At 38.6% G+C, this 25,326-nt stretch overlaps 4 protein-coding genes across 4 annotated transcripts; 2 read left to right on the forward strand and 2 right to left on the reverse strand.

Moving 5' to 3' along the window:
* Positions 1 to 3,972: 3,972 nt before the first annotated feature.
* On the forward strand, positions 3,973 to 6,725 carry GCK72_014882 (uncharacterized protein; the record flags this gene model as incomplete). Its single annotated transcript, XM_053730515.1, has 6 exons — positions 3,973 to 4,074; positions 4,897 to 5,014; positions 5,075 to 5,169; positions 5,217 to 5,278; positions 6,458 to 6,578; positions 6,627 to 6,725. 6 exons carry the CDS (start codon positions 3,973 to 3,975, stop codon positions 6,723 to 6,725), a joined length of 597 nt encoding a protein of 198 aa, XP_053585287.1.
* Positions 6,726 to 7,758: 1,033 nt separating this feature from the next.
* GCK72_014883 (uncharacterized protein) lies at positions 7,759 to 8,707 on the forward strand (the record flags this gene model as incomplete). The annotated part of the gene is made up of 2 exons (XM_053730516.1): positions 7,759 to 7,875; positions 8,450 to 8,707. The coding sequence occupies 2 exons, from the start codon at positions 7,759 to 7,761 to the stop codon at positions 8,705 to 8,707; spliced, it is 375 nt and encodes a 124-aa protein (XP_053585288.1).
* GCK72_014884 (uncharacterized protein) lies at positions 7,832 to 11,818 on the reverse strand (the record flags this gene model as incomplete). Its single annotated transcript, XM_053730517.1, has 8 exons — positions 7,832 to 7,969; positions 8,268 to 9,160; positions 9,246 to 9,363; positions 9,414 to 9,609; positions 9,689 to 9,921; positions 9,976 to 10,057; positions 10,166 to 10,465; positions 11,646 to 11,818. The coding sequence occupies 8 exons, from the start codon at positions 11,816 to 11,818 to the stop codon at positions 7,832 to 7,834; spliced, it is 2,133 nt and encodes a 710-aa protein (XP_053585289.1).
* Positions 11,819 to 18,687: 6,869 nt separating this feature from the next.
* GCK72_014885 (uncharacterized protein) lies at positions 18,688 to 21,016 on the reverse strand (the record flags this gene model as incomplete). The annotated part of the gene is made up of 5 exons (XM_053730518.1): positions 18,688 to 18,829; positions 19,155 to 19,398; positions 20,633 to 20,738; positions 20,789 to 20,902; positions 20,951 to 21,016. 5 exons carry the CDS (start codon positions 21,014 to 21,016, stop codon positions 18,688 to 18,690), a joined length of 672 nt encoding a protein of 223 aa, XP_053585290.1.
* Between the last annotated feature and the right edge of the window lie 4,310 nt (positions 21,017 to 25,326).

A 25,326-nucleotide genomic window follows, 5' to 3' on the forward strand; every position in this document is an offset into this window, starting at 1 on the left:
CGATGGTCAAAAGTTTCAAAATGACGAGTTGCAAAAGACGGAACATTTATCATTCTTTGGTGTTTGATCATTCAAGAGAAAAAAGCCTTGATCTAGAAGCATAGTCGTGAGGAACACGTGAAAGTCCTTGGTGAAAGGAAGGTCAGATTAGAAGATTGCTATTTCGAAAATAAGAAATGGGGTGCACGTATTGTTTGATGTAATTTGATACATAGTATACCAGAACCCAGGAGAGTCAGTCTCGATTTTTTGCTAAATCAGTACTTATTCATCTCAAAAATGTGGGATTCGGATGAAGAAAAATTCAGATTTATGAGGGTTTGGGTGTGTTGTAAGACTCAGAAAACCTTCCTAAGAAAATTGGAATCAGGAAACCAACAACTGATTCTCTCTCTCTTTAAGGAGCTAGTCATGTTCGTCATTGCTTTTGGCGTCGTCTCTTCAATCTATCGCAGCAATTTGATCATCGGTGAAAACACGCGAAAGTAAGTTCTCTTTGGCAATGATTAACCTTCAACCGGTCGGATTCAGAATCTGGGACAACTTCGCAGCTCTTTTCGATCAGACGATGGAATTCATCCCACTCACCTTCATGCTTGGTTTCTTTGTAACAATTATTGTACGAAGATGGAATGACATTTTTGCAAATCTTGGATGGGTTGATAAGTTAGTTTCCAGCTGTCAGCTAGGCTTTCACAAAAAAATTTCCAGCACAGCCATCACTATTGCAAATTACATTAGAGGAACTGATGATCGTACCCGAATGATTCGCCGAAATGTGATAAGGTATATGGTTTTGACTCAAGTCTTGGTTTTCCGAGACATCTCACTTCAAGTTCGTCGCCGTTTTCCCACTTTGGAATCTATTGTTTCGGCCGGTACAGTACGATGCAATCATCGATTCATTACAAAGTTTTCATTTATCAGGTTTCATGCTAGAACACGAAAAGGAAGCACTTTGCAACGTGGCATGCAAATATTCCAAATACTTTGTCCCAATTCAATGGAGTACTGGACTTCTAGTTGATGCGAGAGCCGAAGGAAAAATTGCAGCCGACCTTTTGATGAATGAGATTGGAAAGAATATTATTGAATTCCGAAAAGGATTGGCTCTTTTGAGTAACTACGATTGGGTTCCAATTCCGTTGGCTTATCCCCAGGTATGTCTCTACCGTAACCCACTTCTCTCACTTCATTCTTTTTCTAGGTCGTCTTTCTCGCAGTCCGCTCTTATTTCTTCATGGCTCTAATCGCTCGTCAATCCGTTCTTCTCGATGGAAAAGAACCAGAACAGCCGAGTATTGTCAGTCAATTCCCATCAATATTTCTAGTCAACAATATAATTTTCCAGCTTTATCCGACAGTTCCATTTGTCATGTCTGTGCTTCAATTCATTTTTGTTGTCGGATGGATGAAAGTGGCTGAAAGTATGATTAATCCACTTGGAGAAGATGACGATGATTTCGAGTGCAACTTCCTGTTGGATAGAAATTTGGCGGTGAGTTTTGGGAACTTTTTGATCGTTTTAATGTCTTTCATGTCAGATCGGATTGACTATTGTTGATGACTGCTACAATCAGATCCCGTCTGTGGAGAAAGATATGTTCTGGTGTTCTGATGTTGAACCACTCTACTCTGTGGATACTGCAATGATTCCGAAGAATCCTCAGATCGGATCGGCGGCTAATTATGAGTAAGTTTCCGGAATAATTAACATTTTATTTTATGCTGAGTTTCAGAGTGAAACAAGATGAAGAAGAAGTGATGATGATGCCTCATATGGATGACGTAGATATATATGATTTCGAGTCAACAAACCATCTGATTCCAAGAAAAACATTCTCTGTTATCTCAATCCAACGCCCATTTGGAAGTCGTGCAAGTCTGGCGTCGAGAAAAAGAAGCATGATGTTCGACCAGTTAAGAGGACGGATGGCGAAGAAACAGTTAGTTTTTTTTACTTGTAAAATATTGAATCTATATATTAAGGAATAAAAGCAACATGTTCCAAAACTCTGCATCCCAGGCAACCCTTCACTATAACTTCGAGTCGCAGGCACCAAGCGAGGTGAGAAAAACGAAGATCAAAGCATTTGGAAACCGTCTGGACAGTATCTCAGATTAAAACAAACCTATAAATCTAGTGTCTGTCCAAAACACAAACGTATTCTGTTTACTTGAACGACTTCACTTTCCAATCGTCTTCTCTTTCCAAAGTAACTTGATCTCTGTCCACGATCAAAACAAAGATTGAATCATTTGATAGAAAATGAAAATGAAAAACTTGCCTTACACTGACCAATATCTGTTTCAGATCAATCTCTCCACTCTTGAAATGTCAGCCCCGAAACGAAAGACGTCGACAGGAAAACTCGGATCAACTAGTGAGTCGAATCACTTTTTTCTCCGTATGTTTACCTCGTTCGTGTGCTGAAACTATTCATATAACCTTACCTCACCAGTAGTTTTTTGATGAATCGTGAATCGAATATTGATAATTTTTAGACGTAGCCGAAGAGCAACACAAACTATCCGCAGAAGTTTTGCCAATTGTTCTGGAAGAAGATGAGGAGAAGTCGAGAATGTTGGAGAAAGACAGGAACAAATTTGGATAAAACTTCTCGCATATTTCTAGAATCTTGTAGATCTTCAGTTTTTAAATGACCGGTTGTTATCACTCTTCCCGTTTCTAGTATTTTCTTCTCAAAAACGCAGTTACGTTGTTCATTTTTTTCTCAGTTAATGTGTATTATTCAGTTAAACGAGGATTATCTGGAATTCTGGTAAGTCAGAGGTTCAGACTGATCTTTCAAAAAAGTTTTTTCTCTCAAATCAAAACTTGTAATCAGAAACTTGTTACCAAAGAATTGAATTTTCTCGTGCAATAAATATTTTCTCTTGACTGTTTTAATGTTTGAAGCTATTTCAATTATTGTAGAAGTACCGAAAAAATGAGGAAATGTTGGAACTAAAGAAAAATCTCAAAATCTCTGGTATGGAGAACTCGAACCATCTGCTCTCGATAAAACATTCAAATTGCAAATAGAAATTTGACTGTCTGATAGAGGGACTACTGTAGATTCTAACTTTGTCAATATATGCAACATAACAGTTTGAACTCGTAAAAACTGTTTCATTATTCAAAACTTCAACCAGTGTTTTATAGTCTGTCCGTTTAGAAACCACGTGCAATAAAGTGTTCCCTTCCTTCACTTTTTTTCGTTCGAAGCTATCAGCTATTCTGTTGCGCAACGTCTCCGTTCACTCCACCTCTTCACTTCTCCCCCCAACAATTAGACCTCTCTTTCGACCACTAAAAATGGAAAAGAACTTTACAATTACTCTCAATTCTTATCGCCCTCTTCTTCTTTCTCTTCTTCATAGTTTTTTTCAGAGAAAAAGGAGAAGAAGAAACACACAGAAGTGATTTTTTGTGATGTCTCAGGTGTCCAATCGGCCCTTTCCCGATTCATTTCAAAACAATCGTGAAACGTCTTCAGTTCCTTTTTCTCTTCTCTTTCTCGAGTTGACACTAGAATAATTTGAAGTCAAATCAGTTCCTCCAAAAAAACCCAATTCAATACTTTTACTTGATCTATTTTCTGTTTCATTTCTCATCTCGTTGTTATTCTTATTTTCTCTTTTTTTGCTACCACATCTGAAGAGAATTCCAGTTACAGTCTCTGAACGAAAAAGGACTTTCGCTTTTTTTATATTCAGACGGATCTGAAAAACAAGAAGCAACATTTGGGAAGGAGGTGTACAAATACATCTAGAATATATCTCCTCTTTATACCTTCGCTTTCTTCCAAATCAAAACAACTTTCGATGTCGTTCAGAATACAGAATCTCACCCCCTTTCCCTCTTTTCCCTCTTATTCATCTCATTGAACCATTTTCAGACTTGTTTCATTCGAGAATCCTCTTTTTCTTACTCTTTCTCATTCTGTTTCCCAAATCCAGACTTTCAGAATGATAGACGCTCACTGTTGTGATCCCGAACAGTGTGGCTCTTCGGTTATAGATATTTCAACTCCACACACGTTGCAAAGAGATTTCAATAATTGGCTCAATGTAAGTTTATTTTCTGAGTACTCAAATTTCCTGAAAGCTATGGCTACTGTAGTGAAAGTCCCAACACAAATGCATTACCTATCAAGTTCGCTCCAACTAAACCAAAAATTTTGAACGGTTTTTATTATTTTTCATTTCATTTGGAGGCCATCCAGAGCGCACTTGCCATCTGGCCATTCTTTTATAAAAAAAATTCCAGATCACCTGATCCTCTCTTTACCTGAAAACAGTCTAGTTGTTCTAACATCGAACTAAATAAACTTTGATTCTCCTCTCGTATACAACCTACTAAAATTGGCAAATGACTAGCGGTCTCTGGTTGTTTTATACCGTTTATGATCCTTTTCGTAGCTTCCGGCATCTCACGTAAACTCCGTGGTTTTTGAATGTCACGAAACAATTATGAACAGATAAATTCGTTCTTGGATAAATTTATATGTTTGAATGATGTCATTTAATGAAAGAGTGATAAACTGTAATTACAGTAATGAAGTAGTTAAGAAGATACCAGTTTCTATATACTATTTTCTAAATGAAATCATGAATCATTGAGCTTTTGTACCTCTACGTCATAATGTTATGAACATGAGGTTCCAAAACTGTTCAAAACACTTTGAACTATCAGAAAACTGTATTACCGAACTCACATGACACGAAAACTATTTCAGCAAGTTATGGTTGTAAACTTAGGAAATAGGTAGTCTATGGCCGTTCTGCAAAATCAGAACTTTCCTGATCTTTGCCAAGATTCATCTTGAGAATTGTTCTATCAGAACGTGCGAGCACTTCACATTTTTTGAAACATCTATTTCTAATTTTCAGGGCGTTGAAGTTCCGAATTCCTACGAATCCCAACAATGTGACTCCTCCTCATCTGCAGATGACTCTGGATCCAAGACCTCTTCCCCTAATCCAATGCAATCCAACACCTCCCAAGACGGTAGAAAAAACAGGAAAAAAGGTATTCGAACCCAACGAGATCCATCATTTACTTCTTCAGGTACAAACCTATACGGTCGACCGTATTGCCCTGGTCGACCGTTGTCAATGGAAGAGAGAACTCGAATAATTCAATTACATAACAACGGAATGAAAGTTAGTTTTGAATGACTTGGCAGCGTGCCAGTTTTTCTTGATTTCAGGTTAATGCCATCTCCAAATCTCTTTGTATTTCTCATGGATGTGTGAGCAAGATTATCAGTCGGTGAGTAGAATCTAGTAGACCACATGTTACCTACAAATAAACTTCAAGTGAGTTCTTTTCTCGTCATTCTTCTCAACATTGTGATGTTCCTTTTGAAAAGAGAACGTTTCTTTTTTGGTTGAATTGAACTTGATTAGGTATTCAGAAAAGAAAAAGAATGTCTGAATAGTGTTCTTTGAATAAAAAAGATAGAATAACCTACAAGGTTTGTTAGATTGGCGAGGTTAAGATTAGAATAAACTGCATTCGTTTTTTAAAAGGAGGTTTTTGGATAGAGGGGTCTGAAAGATAACGAAAATAACGAAGAGGTTGACCACTCTTTTGTGAAATAGATTAAAAAATCGACATAAAGTCACCCAGATCTTACAAAGAAGTTAGAAATTCACAGTGATTGGTTTCAATGATAAGGTCCACGGTCTCCCACACTGCGAAATAGGCCTGCAAGAAACGTGAAGAAGCCGATTTTTTCACGCTTTAGTTCAATTCTTTGATTTTTTGCACTGAAAATGCAGTATTTTTCAGGTTTTCAGACGGGACAATGAAAGAAAAAAAAGGTTCCCTTTTTAGGCAAAAACATTTTCGAACAAAAATTACAAAAAATGTACTCGAGGATGCTCTGAAACTGTTATAATTTTTGAAAACAAATCATACTTTTTCGAAAATCGGCTCTTCTGTATCAAAAAAGTAATTTTCTTACCAAAATTAACGTGTTGTGGCTCAAAACCTGAAAAATACTGCATTTTCAGTGCAAAAAATAAAAGAGTTGAATTAAAACGTTAAAAAATCGGCCTCACATTTCTTTCAGTTCTTTTCGCAGTGTGTGAGACCGTGAGGTCTTCAAGTTTAGTGGTCTACAAAGACGGGACATGTGCTTAAATCATTGACAATTTCCACAGTTAATAGAGAGAATGGATGAGTTAATACAAACTGACTTTTGCTACATTTTCCGGGGATTCTTTTTCTGAAAACTGGTATTTTGCATCAATTCTGATTTGTTCCATCCCTTCCCACCAAAGTTTCAAAAATCAGTCACAAAATAGGGTATCACACTCCCCTCGTTCACAAAGAAATATAACTTTCACTTCATACCAAATACTTATCATATTAACTGCATTTTTAAAAGTATTCGGTAAATATGATCAGTCTTTGCTACCCTGAACCCTTCTTTTGAAACTACAGATTTCGAGCGACCGGTGTCTTGCTACCTGCGTGTTCTCCAGAGCAACGGAAATCCAGAAAACGAAAATCATCGATGGAGGGATCGTCAATGGAGCAGAGTTTCATTCCGGTTTTTGTATCGGTTAGTCCTCCAAATTCCCTATTTTTTCTGTAATTCTGTAATATTCAGATGCAAGACGCGAACGGAAATGAGTATCTCAACGAATATTATAGTCTTCCGGTGAACCAAAACGATAGTTCCGGTTACGATTATCCGGTTTCAATTTGATATTTCATTATGATTCCTTCTTAATTCCATCTGATCTCCAAACGTCTTCTTTCACTTTTCTTTTTCGAATCATTATTAGAGACTGGTCGTTTTAACAATAGAACTGTTTTATTTGACAGTACATTATCAAATTTCTCTCTCTCACGAAAATAATAAAAATTAGATTTCATTTAATATTTTTATTTTATTTTTGTGCATTTTTGTATTCTGGGATGTCGGGGTTTTTGAAACGAGGACCAAGATCAGGTTGGGGGAGAGAAAATAACGGATTTTTTGAAAGTGAGAGAGCGAGAGAAATGGTTTTTTGGGGAAGAGGGGAAAACAATAAAAAAAGAAAAAAGGAGATTCTCCATAATATACATATAGAGTCTGGCCCAGCCAGACAATTAAATTTTTCACTCATTTCAGATGGCCTAACTTTTCCAGTAAAAGACATTCTAGGCCATCTGAAATGAGGCAATTCATAAGACACAGTAGTAATATTTTGTATTTTTCCAATGTTTCTACTCTACACGAAAACTGGGAAACGACGACGTCTGTGAGATGATTAGATTCTATTTGACTGAGTATGTATAAATAAAAAAGGGGGCGGGATTAGGGGGATCTCACTCGGAGCCACGTGGAAATTGATCAACAAAACAATGAAAAAAAAAAATGAAAGGCTCAGCCTTGATTTCAAATCTTGATTATATGTATATAATATTTTTGTAGTATGACAAAACAGATATAGTTCTATTGCATTTTCGGAGAAATGAGGGGGAGGACAAGAATCTAGAATCACAATTTAAGAAACAAGCAGTGACTACTTGGGGGACTTTTGTAGTGGCAAAAAAACAAATGACTAGCGACTTTTTGAGGATGGAAGCGAAGAAAGATATGGGGGGTATACAATAAGAAAAACGACGATATAATAACGAGAAAAAGAAGATCGACGACGAGACAAGAATCGGGAGGAAACGAAGTAGACGAAGAACGAAGAGAAAAGGCATTTTGTTGAATCATCCGGGATTTGGGGGATTTGAGTTGTAACGGTATGGAACGAAGTAAGGCACACTATGACGTGGAGAAACTGGAGGCAACTGACGATGAAGGCGAAGAAGAAGAATCTAATGAGACGGTCGATTTCCGAGATGAATATCATCAAATGGGGGTGTAAATGTGGATGCGTTCGAGGACGATGTGCTTCCAGGAGCTAATAAGGTTTGTGCTCCGTCCAATTGTTGCTGTTGTTTTGGAGAGCCAGCCTGGAAAAATGGAACAATATGAATCGAAGATTTCAGGCGAAAAGGCGCTACTGGTACTGTAGTTATTCAGGTCTTGTCAGTTCGAAATAGTTGAAAACTTGCATTGGCTTTTCCTAGTTGCTCTCCTCTTCTGATCTACACTCTTGATGCGCATAATGGTAGTCTCGTAGTTTCGAAATCTTCAAAAAAAGAGAATTTCCGCGTTAGAAAGTGATATCTGGTGCGCTAGCATTATAAGTTAGTGACATAAAGACAGGGCATTGTTCCCCAATTTTTCAACAAAAAGTGATTAACTTACAAATTCAAAAACGAGCGAATCCTCGAAATTGAGATCCTTCGTTCCCTCAATATACTGTCCAATTAACCGCTCAGAATCACAAATATTCAGTGAATTCGTGATGTACAACCCCTCGATATTCATTAATAACTCATCATTCTTATCATTTTTCACCGACTCCGGAGTATAAGGTGCGGATCCAGATCGAATTGAAGGATCATGTGGTGGCATCATCGGGTGACCTGCTCCCGGTGCCATCATTCCACCTGGCATCATTGTTTGTCGTGGAGACGACATATTCAGCATTGATCCCGCGGAGGCAGGATTCTGGAATACCATTCCTGGAGTGGCTGGAGTCGCCGGTCCCAGCTGAATCTTGTTGGGACTTTGCATTGAGAACGATGGACTTTGTAACCGTGTCCAGTCTGGAGGAACACTTCCGGGCATTGGCATTGGACTGAATGGGATGTTCCTTCCGTGCATGTCAGGGAACATTCCTGGCTCTTGTTTCACAATTATTTCAGACTTTATCCGTTTTATTGTGTGTGCTCCATTCTCATTCGCATTTGCATCATTCTTCTTTTTCCCTCGCTTTGGTTTATTCTCTTCCAGTTCTCCCGGTCGACAAGCTCCATTCTTTTCCACAATTAAATCATTGACTCCAGCGGGAACATTTGTTACAACACTCATCAAGAAATAATCCACATTGATATCATCGAATTTGAAGTAAGTATTGCATGGCCCACAGTGATATCTCGTCTTGTCCTTATTGTTATGCATCATTTGAGCCAAATCGAATACCACTTTTTTGCAGTCGTGATGTCTCGCAGGAGTGATCATTCTCTTCTTCGAAATAGCACAATTCAAACTGACAGAAATTGTTCCAGCTTGTCGTTTTCCAGCCATTTGAGCATCTAAATGTGAAAAATGATTCTGGTGATTTCCAATAAATGATTTGTCATTAGCTTGTGATGCAAAATTTCAAAAAAAAAAACTTACACATTTGCTTCTGTTGTTGAGCAATCATACTTCCTTCAGCAACTCGTTTACCAATCGCTAGTCTTCTCATGTCAGCCATCGGCCTTCTCATAACGAATTCACATGCGTAACTATGAATCTGAAAAATGCTCAAATTGAGTCAACTGCCAACATCATTTGCAGACAAACCTGTTGATTTCCAACATATCCGAACTGGATCATATTGCTTCCACCCCTTAAAAATTGCTTGATTGGAACTCCCGTGGCTGCTGATTGATTATGAAGTACACATGTTCCATTCACATATACTTCAAGTCGAGCCTCATTTTCGTTCGCTTGTTTCACCGATGGCCAAACGGATAGTATCACATCAGCAGCGGGTGTACTGTAAATTAAAAACTGATGGTTTTTGAATTCTTTGTTAATCTAAATACTTAGAAACTTGAATTTAAAAAAAAACTAACCGATCTAAGTATGAAAATGCATCTTGGTTAACAATCGCTTCCACTCCATACGTTCCAAATTGGATCTGACCTTCGGAAAGTAGTTCTCTTTCAATATGATAACCGGATCCTGTCTCGTATAACAGTCGAATGTCCGGATTCACATATGGCGGAACTGGATTCGGGTGAGCCGTCACCGGGTACTGTTGAGCATGATTCATTTGTCCGTACACTGATACGGGCGGTGCTCTCATCTGAAGAAACTTGATAAAGAGTTAGAGAGGAGTGAGAAGTGAATAGAAACGAACCATTTGTCCGAATTGCATTTGTGGGTGTCCGGGCATTTGGGGGTGGCCAGGTGGATATTGAACTGGCATTCTCATCATACCACTGAAATTTGAATATTTATAAAAATTATAATTAGATTCAAAAGTGGAGGCGTGAGATTTTTTTTGACGTGGCTTCAATAAAAAAGAAAAAGAAAAAAGAAGAACTAACGGATTTTGTCCCATTGGCATTTGTGGATAATCAGGCATCATTCCTGGAGGCCGTCCAGCGGCAGCAGCAGCTCGATTCGCCGCCATCATTCGATGATCATACATAGCATGGTTTCCTTCCATCTGTCCATAAGGCAATTGCATCTGTCCAGCAGCATACGACGCCACCATTCCTGGATGTTGTTGTTGTGATGGATTCATTGGACCAGGATAGGGAGCCGCGGCGCCAGCTCCCGGTTGCATGTGACCGGTCGAGGAGCCCGGTGTGCTCATCGGGACCCCTGGTGGTGCCCACATTGATCTGGAAATAAAGAGAAATATTGAGAGAGGCTTAGAGGATTTAGGGAGAAAAACAAGAACAGAAAGGTTAGAAAAACGAGATAGATAGTGGGGGGAGAGGAGGTTAGATAGATAAGATTGAGTTCAGTTTTAATCGATTTTTTATGGTTGTTTTACACAAAACCGAGATTTGGAAAGAGATGCAAGAATTTCTTAGTTTTAATTTTTTGTTCGTGCAGAGAACAATTTCTTACTTGAAAACATTTTTTGCAATCTTTTTTAGGCCAAAACACATTTCGTACTGAAAATTGGTGGAAGAACAGAGAGAAGACAGAAAAGACAAAAAAAACATAAATGACAACAATATTGTCAAAAATTTAAGACTGAAAACAGTTTACTTTAATATACGTAGTAGTTGTGACGTTTTGAGAACAAAGAATCTTTTTTTTGTTGAAAATTTAGGACAATAGAAAAAATGGCTACAGTAATCTAGATTCAAGTTCAAAAATTTAGGATTCTGATATCAAAATGAAAAAGCGGAAACGAAAAAGAGAAAGCTCTCTCGAAATGGTTAACATAGAATAACACTTTGTAGGTCAGTAGTGCATGAGTGTTCGACTCCGCCCCCTTGCCCTTGAGGCGCAGAGAGAAGAATGAGGAGAACGAGTAGGCAGAAGCAGGAGCAATTCAGTTGAGAGATGAAAATGACTGGATCCAGGAAGAGGGAGAGGAAGAAGACAGGTGAAAATATGGAAAAGGGTATTAGGATTCAGTAGAAAATGATAGTAAGTGTTAGGAGGAATAAGAAGAAGAGTAAAAGAAAAAGAAGAAGATGTTGGAGAAGACGAAGACGATGATGATGATGAACAAGGAAAAGATGAGAGGTATTAGAGAAATGATGAGAGAGTGTAAAGGTTAGAAGAGACGGGGCGAGACGAGAAGAGAGGACACCCTCTCCGATCCAATACAAGGAGAGAAGAAGAAGAAGAAGACGACGACGTTTCTGCCTATGCCCCCACCGCACCGCGCGCTCTCTTTCTGTCCCTCGATTCGCTTACTAACTCGCAGGCACACATAGACACAACACAGCAAAAAGACTCCTCTCTGAGGGGTAGGAGACAGAGAGAGACAGACTTGTCTCTTCTATTTTACCCTCCCTAAAACACACGAGAGAGAGTGAAAGACCCCACAACGAGACATACGTGCCTCGACGAATGAAGAAGAAGAAGACACGGACGGACGAAGTAGAATAAGAAGAAGAACTGAGGGTGGTGGTGGTGGTGGTATGGCGTCGTGCCTTCTTTTCACTTTTCTTGGATAGAAAACAAGGAAGAGAAGAGTCTCTCTTGGAGCAAAGTGCAAAGAGAGCTCGCATCTCGTGATACCGTTTCTTTTTTTGTGGAGAAAAAGAGACGAATCCAGAAAACATCAGAATAAGAGACCGCCGGTGGTCACAAGGAGAGGGGAAGACAGAGAACGGAGTTGACCAACCAACAACAAAAAAATATTTGGAATGTTGTTTAGAGGATTTTGGTATACAACTCGAAAGTTCTGGGGGAGGAATGGACTGGAATTCGAAGTTTCCAGATGATTTTTATTAGCAAATTGAAATTTTTTATTTCGTTATGGTAGCAGACTTTTTTTGGAAACTTTTTGAAAAGACGATGTGGGAAAATTGGAGTTTCGACTTCCTCGTGGCCTAGAAAACCAAAAAGGGATAGACAAGATCCGAACACTTATTGGCGTGAGAAAATCTTGAGAGAGAGACACAAATTTCTGGTAGTTCCCACGGAAAAGTCTACGTAATATGGAAGTTTTTTTTTACTTCTTTTAGATTTTTTAAGTGACGAGATATCTTATAAATTGCTCAATTTGTTCACTTCTGTTAGGCAAAGAACCAGAAATTCAAAACTTTGAAAAACTACAGTAACCCGAAACTTCAGATCCTGAATTCGAACGCATACATTTTTTGAGAGTGATGAAAAGAAGGAATGGAGAAGCAGTGTCGTGGCGGCGGCCGGATAAATGTCATGTTCATTAGCGAAAGTCATCGGCCGTCGCATCTTTTCCATTCCAAATGTGTTCTTTTTTTGTGGAATGAAAAGGAATTTCTCTGTCTCTTTTCCAATGAAATGAACTTCTCCTGCTGCACTATATATGATCGATTTGTTGTGGAGGGAGAGGAAAAGCAATAAAAAAGAATTCCAGACTTTTTGAGTAAAAAGTAGGAAGGAGAAAAATAGGAAAAAAAAGAAGGAGAAGAGACTCTTTTATTGTTGATAAGAAGTGCGAAGAGTGTTGAGTGACACCGTTCGATTCGTGTAGAGCGCAGAGAGAATTGATTGGAAATATTTTTGGGTTGAAAATAAAAGAAAATGAGAGGACGGGGAAAAGGTTTTGTGGATTCTAATTCCAATATTTTGAGTGTCTTTCTCTCGTTTCCCTCCTCGAGTCTTTTGCCAAAAGTGGGCGGAGTCTTTGTTTGGTCATATGGAGGTGAAAAAAGGGAAATGAACTAATATAGTTTCAGAACGACCGTAGTTAGAAGAATAACCAGTTTTCTAGTTGACCTTTCTCTCTCCAAAAATGGTACAAACTGTCTTTTCACAATGTTTTTTTGAACGAATGGACACTCGGGAGGGAGATCAAAATAGATGATAAAAACTTTCTAATTTCCTATTTTCAGATTAAATCAACTTTCTTGGACAATTAGTTTTTGATAGGTTTCATCCTGATAATCGAGTGAAAATTAGAAAATTAGAACACAATTTTGTCGGAACTGCAAATATCATATGAAAGTCTTGATGGATGATCAATTATATGTGAGTGCTGAGAACTTCTAGAATACCTTGACCCTGAGGAATCTAAATCATCATCACTTTCGGTTTTGAACCCACAGACATACCTACGGACAAAGAAGACGCCCTATTCTGAGAATGGCTTCTTCCTTTCTCTTCTTTTTTCTTATGACGTGGATGAAGATATTCATGATTTCAGAAAAGGAAGAAGATGAAGATGAAAAAGTGATTTGTCACAAAGAAAGATGTTTTGTTGTTTGTCGTTTTACATCAGTAGGAGTGCTCTCACTCCTCTGCCACTCCCTCTCAAATGACATCTACATTCGGGAAGGCGTGAGCCACCATTCCAATTCCAAGAGTCTAAATGGCATCCGTCAGAAGAAGAAGGAGTAAAATGAATGACGTCATGCCTTCTGACACACACCACCCTCGTTCAACGTCTTCTGTTCTTCATTTTCAGTCAAAAAAAGGAGGGAGAGGAGAAACGAACGAATGGATGGATGAAGCGAAAGACGAAGAAGAAGAAGAAGGCGAACGTTTTGAAAAGAAGCAAAAAAATAAAAAGGAGAAGGCTTCTACTGGCTGCTTGCTGGATTGCCGCCCCACAACCACCCAGCAAGAAAAAAAAACAAGTAAAATGTGGAGAAGAAGAAGAAGCGGAAGATGATGACGGCGGATGGAAGAAAAAAAACATACACAAACATTCGGAAAAAACTGGGATGAACAGATAAAATTTATTGATTTCTGGATTGGAGAAAACAAAAACAAAGTATTGTGTTTCTAGAAAGTTTTCGCATTTTCAGTTTTTTTGAGAGGCGGAGACTGGAAGGGTCAAACCCAAGACTGTACTTGCGCGGATTCAAAAGAGCCACTGACTGAGTAATAAGGAGACCAATTGGCTCGACTGAGGCCACCGAATCCAGATTACAGAGTGTCTAGCAAGCTCTATTTTTTTTCGAAATTTGGAAAATGAGAATCAACCTTTTATGTTTTGAATCTAGATCTATCTAGAAACTTTCAGAAAGAAAATCTGAAATTTTTGACTTTGGCCTAAAAATTGAAAACTAATTTTGGCCAAAAGATGAAAAAAAGAATAAAAAAGTCAACCTAGCTTCAAAAAAGTCTCGTTTTTTTGTCTTGTTTGAAAGAACAATGAACTGAACCAGATAGGCGATAGAGTATAGGAGACGAAGAGAATTAGAGAAAAAGGACAGGAGAAGAGAGGCATCAGAAAAAGGACGAGTCGAGTACAAATGCTCTTTCTGTTTTTGGCCTAAAAGGGCTCCGGCTCTTCTGGAGATTTTGAGAAGATGTGGAAAATATGAGGAACATGTAGGTACAAGTAATAGCAGAGGAAGAGGGAACAGGATAACAAATAGTTATCAATCTAAAAAAGAACGAGGAGAAGACAAATATAAGAAAGAAAGAAGAAGGTTGTCACTGGTACGGTAGAGAAATAGAAAAAGGACAATTTTTGGAAATAGAGAAGTAGGTCAAGACGGAAATGGTTGATAGACAAAATACCAAATTCTACGGTTTGCAAAATTTTACAAAAAGTGAAAAGTTATTAGAATGAGTGGCCTAACTTTTCAGTTCGGCCAACAAGTTGAGGTCTATATCTTCTAGGCACATTTTTTCAGACTACAGAAAGCCATGTCCTGATTTTCCGTAGACTTCTAAACCTAGACCACAAAGTTATCCCAGTTATATAGTAAACCTGCCACTCTCTCTCTCCGCGGAAGATGTTCAAAAAGTAAAGCCAGCTGGCTGGAAGTGGTTGGGGTCCTTTGTATATTCTAGGTCCCTCTCTCCCATTATTTACCGAATTCGGTTAGTGAGACTTGTGGTGAAAGTCAAGTCTTCCTCCTCTTCTTCTTCAGGAAGAGCACATAAACAAAAGCAGAAAAAAGGAGAGCCAACACATACACAAACAGATGATTTGACTTGATGATGGTTGGTGGTAGCTGGTTGGATAGAAAGGAAGAAAAAAAGAAGTAGAAAAAGAAGGGGGCAAAAATAAAAAACAGACGTGTATGTTGAATGTAGTCGAGAAAAAAAGTGTAGAGGGGAGGAACAAACTGAAAGAGACCGCACCGCCACCACGATGGATCTGTTATTCTGTTACCAATTGTCAAAAAAGAAAAAAGTCAAAAAATGGGGGTAGAGAATTGAATTGATCTGTGTGAAACGGACGACTCATAATATGTACAAGGCTTTCGAAAATTTGGGGAAGGAAGAAGGAGAAATGGATGAGGAATGTAGGAGATGGAGGAGGAGAAGGAAGAGGACAGGACCGATGGACGAAGGCGACCCAACCCGAAAGCAATTCGGATGGAAACAGACACATCCCAAAATATAATGTTGCGCTAAGAGACGCAGAGTACAACCCGGGGGTCTCTTCGATATAGAGAGAGACAGAGCTTCGGCTATGTTGTGCCCTCCTTGGACTGCTGTTGCCCGTGCGCCGCGCGGTCGCGTTCAGAGTCGGGGTTGACAGTACGCGCTCTGCGACTCCACTGATCTCCCCGCTATTTCCGAGTTTTTGGGGAAGGAGGTGCCGGTGTGCTAGGCGAGAATGAAGACGATTTGGTGAGATGAAAAGAGAGAAGGCAAACGAAGAGAGAGAAGAACAGAGAGAGACCACCCTGGCTCATTCGAATCATGTTGATCGGACCGAAATGCCAGAGGATATAATAGAGGGAAAGAGTGAGGATTGACTCTTTGTCGGAACGGGAAAGTACAGTAATCCGAGAAGTTTGGAGCATGATGCCTCACTGTGACCAAGACGTACCAAATATCTCAGATACAGTAACCTCTCACATCTCGGCCGTCAGATATTCAGGGATATCGGTTAACTGAAAAATGGTCTCAACTGGAAAATATCTTAAAAATACCGTAAGACAAGACTTGCAAAGAACGGTTCTGAGAAGACTAGACGAATATTGACAGACATGCCGGTCTAATAGGGCAACCAATTCGTCTAGGCTAACCACAGCGTGTGAGGCTTAGAGTGACTTCACCTGTTGCCAACTAGTCACATGTTGAGGTGAGGAGATCAACGGATGAAAACCAGATCCGCCAGGTATCCCCCTCTCTTTTTTCGACGCTTCAATTTTATTCTGGTAGAATCATCCTGGTAGAAGAAGTGATCATTGGTCAATCGAAGGTGTTGGAGCGAATTCCTTCTTTGCGTTTGTTTGTCCGGATGTCCGAGTGTCCACCCATTTGTTTTCAGGGAAAACGATGTGGTTACTCAATTACACCTCTCTCTCTTCCCTACCTAAACTACAATTCCCGAATTTTCGACAGTGAAAGTGTCGTCTGGGACTTAGTTACTTTGTTAGTTGGTAACCTTGAACTGAACATGGCATGGCCAACATCTGCACGGAACATTTCGGTGTGAGACAGAGAGAAACCGAACTGTGATGGCTGTCATGAAGACGAAGAAGAAGACAACGATGTGGTTATAAAACCAATTGTGCCCCCCCCCCCCCCCCCAAATATTCGGACACCTGGCTGTCTTCTTTTCGCCTTCCGTTCAAACAGAATAATCGGCCGGATTAGAATGACCTTACACAACCCAAAAAGGTGTGTCACTTTCTCTGTTATTAACCGTTCGGAATATGTTGGTGCTTCTTCTCCTGAGAAAAAGTGTACTTTGAGTTGAGATATCAGAAATAGATACTTGACACATTAGGGGGACGCGAATCGTGTTTTACTGTTTGCTCATGATCCTCTATTGTTTCTTTCTGCTCTGTGCCCAAGGCATGAAGTCAGTGATTAAGAAATTGAAAAGTAAAACACAAAAAGTTTTGAGCAGGAGAGGAGATTGGATTAGTGAAGGATTAGGATTGGATATATAGCTGCTGCTGAACTCACTGAAATCCATCATAGTAGTACATCTAGGTTACTCTAGATGTCAGGAAGCAGAAAAATGAAAATGAAGCGACGAGGGAAGGAAGAAGCCCAATACACTATATCACTGAATTTTATACCATTTTCAAAAAGTCTCATAAAACAGAACAGAAACATATAAACGGCCGACGCAATGCTGAAGTAGTACGGTTTTGTTCCAGGTAGCCGAAAAGCGAGGCACAGTACTCAAATGGAAAAATGAAAACATGAAATTCAGCTCACGAATATCAAATTCTTAGGGGGTCAAGATTAGGATTCTTATGAAGATTGAAAAGATTACTGATGTTCAGTCTCTAAAAATTAAACCGAATGTTTTGATCGACGAAAATCTGGATACTGGATTTCAATTCTAATCTAGAGTTCGAATTTGAGATTCAAGAATCTTGTGACTACGATGCTCTAAAATGTTCCTTGAAGAACATTATTCAAAGATCTAAAACCAGTAGAAAATTCCAAAATTAGAATTTAAAGAGCCAAAGGAACCAAAACAACCAGGAAACAAAAAACAACACATGTCTCCAATTTCGGATAACAAAATTTGAATTTTGATTCATGAATTCTAGTTTTAATCTAGACTTAACATTTGGATCTTTGGGATGATCAGACATGTTCAGCCTAAGTAATCTTCGGATTTCCTTGAAAACATATTTGGAGTTTTTCAGCATAAAATTGTTCCGGGTTGGCTCTCGGTTACGCACTTTTTGGCCAAACTCTTGTAGACTTCATACAAATTGTTTAGTCCTCAGTCTGTCACTTCCAGTTAGTTATCCCTGTTCAGAATCCTCGTGACATCCTAGACCCATCCTCAACCTACCGTATGACCCAACCGAGTCGACCACTTCAAGAATGGAATATCAGGTTAAAGGATCACGTGCTTCTTCTTCGTTTTTTCTCTTTTCAAAGGACCAAAAACACATCGAAATGTGTGTCTTTGAGTCTCACTCTCTCTCGCTTCCCCCTGTTTCTCCTAGTGGTCTAATTGATGAAGCAGCCACGGCGCCAGCAGAGAAATTCGCTGTGCTCCCCCCTCTCCTGGCCTTTTTCACGTCTTCTTCTTCTTCTATCTCGACTCACAAATGCACACACTAGAAGGCGTCACTGCTCTTTTTGCTTCTTTCCTAACAACGGTGTATTGAGCTTTTAGTGGGCGGAGTCGGAGGAATGGAACGATGGAAGACGTAGGAGAAGAAGAAGAAGGGTATTGAGTCTTTTTGGAGAACGAATCCAAGATGAAAAAGAAAAAGAAAAAGGAAGAAGGCCAATGTCTTGTGAGTGTTGGTATAAGAAAGAAAAAGGAGAAAGGAGCATCAAAAATGAAGAGATATTCAAGAGACAAAGTGACTACATATTCTCATTTTCATGATCTTCTTCTTCTGCCAGAAATTGAGAAAAAGGGGAATAATGATGCTTATTTGAGGGAAAACGAAGAGTTGAAAGGGTGAGGGATTCGAGAAGAAGGGGTGGAGAGGGTTACGGTAGCTGGGGGTGTTCTACATTTCGTTGAAACGCCTGTGACATCTAACATTAGACGTCATTTGTCCGAGATTAAGATTACTTTTGACAAAGAATGACGTTTGTATGGGCAATAGGAATTCTGGAAGACGGAGCCAGGGGATGTTATATACAAAATTGTCAGAACAATTCTACATGGTTGAAAAGCTAGAGTTGGGATTCTGAAACTATATTCAAAGTTTTCTCATTATTAGAACTGGACTTCTAGACCTCAAACTTCGTGATTAGACTGTAAATTTTCAGACTAACATGACACAAAACTAGGAAAGAATCTCCCTTTCACCAGATTTCCAATCATCTTGTCTTCTATCATAAACGGCAATTTTTGTGTCTCTAGTAAAACAAAAACGAGATAAATATCCTGGTGAGTGTTTTGCTTGTTTCCAGTTTTCCCTAACATATTAATCTATCACAGGAGTCAGATTAGTATCTTATTCAATGTCCAAAACACACACTCATAACCAAAAAGAAAAAAGAAAAACTAACCCGTCAGAATTCGTTGGCGAGAACATGAAGTTGTTATTTTCAGTCGGCTGTTGTAGAGGTTGTCCGTTCGTTTGTTGAGGAGGGAGGACGGCTGATGGAGGAGGACATGGGGATGTAAGGACAGGAAGTGCTCCGTTTGTTGGAGGGATCACAGATGGTTCTTTGGGTTTCGGAGGGGCTCTTTTCCGTTTTCCACCGTTCTTTTTTAATCGACGCATTTGTTCGTACCAGCGACCGATTCGGGCTGAAAAATTGGGAGTTTTTGATGTATATAGTTTTTCAGAGAACAAAGAAACTGATGAAAAGTTTCGAGAGCAGCTCTAATGATAAGAAACGAGTGGCTGTTGTTATCTAGTTTCGTAGGTAACTTTTTAACTGAAATATGATTTTTCTTTTTTCTTCTGGCACATATCATCGTGACAGTGTTTTATAACTGCGCTCTACCGAAACCGAAAAAATAAATGTGAGAATGGTGATCTCGATAGAGCGCGGTTGCAGAAACAGTGTCAATTCCGTACCTCTTTCTCCCTTCCAAATGATTTGTTTTCTTGGATAAACAAAAATTCTGAAACTAGAACTCTCTCCATCAAATACAAAGAAACAGATGGTTTCTGAACTTTCCCTTCTTTGGAACGTTCACGTGTACTATGTGTGCAACTAAAAAAGCGAGAAGAAAAGAGAAAAATGATTGATAAAGTCACAAAAATGAAAAGAGAAAGGGAGTAACAACTGATAATATTGGGGTGGTCAAAGTTTCCAAAGAAGGGGACTGAAAATTAAATCAATATCAAAAAAGGGAGAGAGAAAGTTCCGGTTCCTTGAGGAGAAAAATGACTGGAATAGTGATAAGCAAGCAATTGAAAAGGTTGAGTTGAGAGCGCTGAACGAAGGTTCAGACAAAAATGTTTTCTTACTTTTAAGAATATCTACGGTTTCATGAACACTGACACTTCCAACTCATAATGATTCAACAAAAAGGAAAAGTTTCGGAAAGACTAGTTGCAAAACGTCATGATTGGCGAAGTCATGAAGTCAAAAAAAACTTCGTTGAAATATTAGCACGGCATGCTTCTTACAACAGCGCTCTACCGAAACTGAAGAAAATTGTGTGCGAAATTGAGAGACGCAGAGAAAAGGAAACATTTCTCAAGGGAATTTCGGTGGAGCGCAATTTTCAGAACTGTAGAATAGACCTACTCAATTTAAAAATCACTAAAATTTCTGAAACCATTGGTTGTGATAAAAATCACCATCTGTATGTTATCATTTTGTGTGCTTGAAATAAGAAACAAATTCAGTTTTTTTCTAGTTGCTGACGTAACTCATTCATGTTCAAAAATTCAATTTTCGTAGCTTCAATGCCCTTTCCGGACAAGAAAAAACTATTCACTGATAACCAATTTTCCGCTGATTTCCAATTTTCAGACAAACCAATCAGTTCACACAGGAAATACACTGGAAAACTCCAAAAAACTCACTTGCAGACATCTTCGATAGGTGTTTCCGGTGGGTGAAACATGCTCCAACTAGTCCATGAGTTAGCATGTAATCATAGTTTTCCCGAGTTCCGTAGTCCATTGCGACCTGGAAAAATAATGAATTAGGAATCCCCACAGATAAGAAAATGGACGAACCTCCAATGCCAGCATAAGATTATCCTCGAAGTGAGCCGTGAAAGCACGTTGATCTTGACACCATTTGGTCAGTTCACTACATGCTTCCGGAAAAGTGGCCGCGTCGATCAGGTTCTGAAATAATATGAAATTGAAGCTACAGTAAATGAAAAAGATACTTACAGCTCTAAGAGATGCCAATCGACTATTGGTGGTTGCCACGTGTTCAGCAAAGGTTGAATCAGCCATTTCATCGGAGGAATCAGAAAGGGACCTGAACGAAAATATAGAAGAATGGATTAGATTGTGGATAAAGGGAAGGAGAAAAAAGACTTGAGAGTACGAAGATAGATGAGACAAGAAGAGAAAGTAGAGAAACGATTGGTGATTTATTGACCGATAAAAAGTTTAGTGGACTTGAGAGAAGAGAAGAGACAAAAGGTGTAAAGATATCATAATGATGACGTGTCGGAAATAAAAAAAAGACTGTTCCGAATGCAACAGTTAGGAGAGAGATAGAAGAGGTTTAGAAGGTGGGAATGGCTTGTAGGTAACCGTTTTAAAGACAATGATGTGGAATTGACTCTTTTTGCAGATTGGTCAAAAAGGAGCGAGATTTTGTTAATTCTATGTGGGGCTGGGGAAAAGCTGGGCAAATACGGTCATTTTAAATTCAATTAGAGGCGTTCAAACTTTTGTAGGGATATGAAATCAAAAAATGAAGTTTAGGAGTTGGGAATAACGATGAGAATCGGAGAAATATGGTTCCAAAAAATAAGGATAACAATATGAAATGCACACAAAAAGGCAATATAATAAGTTAAGAAAAAAAGGAAATTGAGAAAAAGAAATAGTTCAGAATACTGTTAGAATAAAATTGAACAAACTGAAAGATTAATGAAAAAAAAGTATCACCGGGACATTCTGAAACCAGACGTTCTAAAACTTCACCATTTCAAAACGAACAGAATTTAAAACAAGGAAAATGAGAAATAAACAAATAATAGAAAGCGTATTGGATTTCAGAACGTTCTGAACATCGAGTTGATGATTCTCTATTTTGATACATTTGCGAAACTCGGTATCTGGAACTTCTGAAACCAGGAAACTAACTCAGAGGAACCGAGCATTATACAGTACATAATATTGAACTTTCTAAATTCCAAAAGCCCAAACCGGTCTGGTCCATGATGAAATGTTTCACAAAAACGAACTGTATTCATCGTCGTTTTCTGTTCAGGAATTCCAAGTGGAACTATGCAAAAAAGTGTTGAGTTATTCATTCAGGAAAAGAAAAATCGGGGAAAATGCCAGATGGGAGGGCGCCCGTGAGCCCGGAAAACACGTGAGCCTTGGTGCCGCGCGGCAATGACGCGGTGCGCGGAGAGGAGAGATGCGGAGCCAACAATCTCTCCCCCTTCTTCTTTCTGCTCCAACCGGAACACACGTAAAAATAAATACACATAAACAAGACATTGATGATAGTGTGGAGATTGGAGAGACGGTAGAGAATGGCGAGAAATGATTGCGACCAAATGTCTTGGGTTTCTTAGCTCGCCGAGCACGGAATTAGAGGGAGAGAGATTCAGAGAGATAGAGAAAAGAAGGGATCATTTACATATGAGACAAGGGGGAACATCTTCATTTCAAAGAATAAAAAGATAGAAATTTGAAGGAATTGTACTCTCAAGAGGGAAAGGACAAATGACCTTTGAGTCGCTTATCACACTGTTTTTAATTCTATTTGCTCTCGAGAACATTCCTTTGAAAAAGACACTATTCAAGAGTTCAAAATCTGATAGTATCATGTGATGATACGTTTTTAAAAGACGAAACTTGAGAGGGAAAAAGACAAATAAATGATAAAAAATAATATGTAGAAATGTTGCAGAGTTATTATGATCAGGTTTTAAGCTTGAAAAAATATTTTTCAAATTGAGATATTTTGGAACTGTGATATATTTCTAGGACATGTTGAAACACGGTATCCAAAACGTTATAACAACTGGAGTTAAGATGAGAAAGAGCTTCTTTGACCTTAAAAAATGTTCTATAAACATTTTTCAAAATTTCAGAAATAGTCTGCTCTGAAACTAGATGAATTTCATTGGAGGTCACGTAGTCTAGCTACATGCAAAAATGACCGACTGACCCATATTTCGAACATTTCCTAAATGGGCGGAGCTTCTCCCCGAGATGTCTATATTTGCGTTCAGTTTTTGGAGGTGGTGTTGTGATAGGTTTCGTAACAAGCTTCAGGAATGAATGACGCAATTTCGAAGCATTTTGCAGGCCTTTTTTGGGTATTTTGAAACTTGGACTACATTGGAAAAACGATTGTTTCAAAAAGGGAAATGAATGGGCAACGCAGGTACTGACTGAAAAACTATCAGTTCCAGAGCCTCTTGTTTATCTCACAAGACGACTCGTATCAATTTCTGTTTGTTTCCAGCATAATCTTGTGATTTTGTTTTCCAATTTGCACAACTGTTTCGTTATGTTTTCGAAACTTTCTCTCCCTCCCTCGTATTTGTTGATAAGAAGGATAGTGTGGTTCAAAAGTCAGCACCAACTAAAATAAACACAAAAAGGAAGAAATGAAATGGGAAAGATAGGACAAGTTTGATTACTGTTCACTATCAAAGTTTATAGGTTACGGTGTTCGGAGAGAGAAACGGTTTCGGTTGGGGAGGAGTTTCCAAAGCAGAGATATCTGGAATTGAAGACGTTTCAAAAGAACTTGAGAAAAAAAGAGCCGAAACCGAGTATTCTTTACAAATTTTTTGTTTGAATGAGTTAAATTAGAGAATCTATCTATTTTTGACAGTTTTTTTACTCACGTTAATTCAAAAATTTCAAGATCTATTGGAGTCAGATTTTTACCCAATCACCAGTATTTCTCAAACTTTTGTACGAATATACTATAAAAATAAATATTTCAAAACATAGCGATGATCAGGAAATCCCTAAACTAAACTGTATCATCTTTAAATACCGTATCCATTTTCAGAGATCACTGAATATTTTTCATAGTTCGTAGCTTCGTGTTTATCGAAATTTGAAAAGTGTGAATAAATATGATCTTCACAAATAAAACAAAGATTCGGATGAAGGGCGATTGAGGGGGAGAGGACGAAAGGGATGATGATGATGGCAGACGATAATAGCCGGTGGAAAAAGAGAAAAAGAAGTCGAAAAATATGAAGAAAAGCTAATAAATTGCTAGTGCGTGTTATCTTCAGAACGTATCGGAGACAACAGACGACACAGTGTTGACGTCGTCCGATTAGAAGAGTGAGAGAATAGATATAGATGAATTCAGGAGGAGACAAAATTGTATGGATCTACTCGAAGGGACTGAAAATGAGTGGGAGAGAGAGGGAAGAGTGAAAGAGAAGGGGACTGTAAAATCGATTCGTTTATTATTTGATCAAGAAATGACTCATTTTATATATTGAGGTAAGGAGAATAAGGAGACGGGAGGGAAGGGGAAAGTGTTGGAAGAAGAAGAAGTGAAAATGTAGGTGAGGAACAAGGGGAGGAGTGGTTTGGTACTGGAATATGTAGATGAAGGAGGGAACTGAAAGTTAGAACTCAGAGGAAAATCAGGAAAAAGTAGATTGAAATGTAGGGCAACTCAAATAAAAAGAAATGGGAACCCTTGATAGCTGGCAACGTGATTAAGTTTTTTATGTGCACGCTAGAGTTGAATAAGCTTTTGCCTAACTTTCAACAATAATAGACTATCTTAGAAAGTGTTAAAGGCAGTCACGTTTGAGAGTGTAGTCACTCTGTTAGAGGTCATTCAGCTTCGAATGTTGAACACAGGAAAGTGGACAAGGACTCAGATTTCCATAGCTTAAAAACATATATTTTCTGATTTGAAAAACCAATTCATGTAATCAAAACTGAACAAAAGTTAGATGTCAAAAAAGAAACAGATCCTAATAAAAATAAGAAATTGAACACTGACTGTACCGTAAAAACTTCATAACTTGGCACCAATCAACTTTATGCCGATATTTATTTCAAATTAAGAGGTCAGAAGTATATACAATTCAATCATTAGAATTCCCAGTTCTTAAGACCTTGAAATTTCCAAAAAAAACTTTATAAGATTAGCCAAAGCTTGTCAGAAACGGCGCCATCGCAATAGACTTTGTACATTTGAACTGCCCTTTTACTCAAAAAACCTGATCGTTTTTTGGGCAAGAAGATATGATTTTCAAGCTTTTTTGCATCATTTTAGGAAAATTATCACCTATGGGGTAGAAATGAGTCAAAACGTGTGGGTGAAATGAAATCTTGTAGTGAGCAAACACTTTTGCAAACTGATAATTCATGATTGGTCGACTTGGAACTCGCGGGAATTATGTGTTCTTTTTTTTTGTTGCTATTTTTTAAATTCAAAACATGAGAGTTTTTTTGAAACGCAAAAATGAAAGGCTGTTGATTCTGTGGAGTGATCTTGTGTTAGGATTAGGCTATTCAAAAAAAAGGTACGGAAAGCTAGAAAAGGAGAAAACGCCCGTTGTTTTCCAGAACTGAAATTTGATACT

Source organism: Caenorhabditis remanei, chromosome IV (assembly GCF_010183535.1).
Source record: "Caenorhabditis remanei strain PX506 chromosome IV, whole genome shotgun sequence".
Lineage (NCBI taxonomy): Eukaryota > Metazoa > Nematoda > Chromadorea > Rhabditida > Rhabditidae > Caenorhabditis > Caenorhabditis remanei.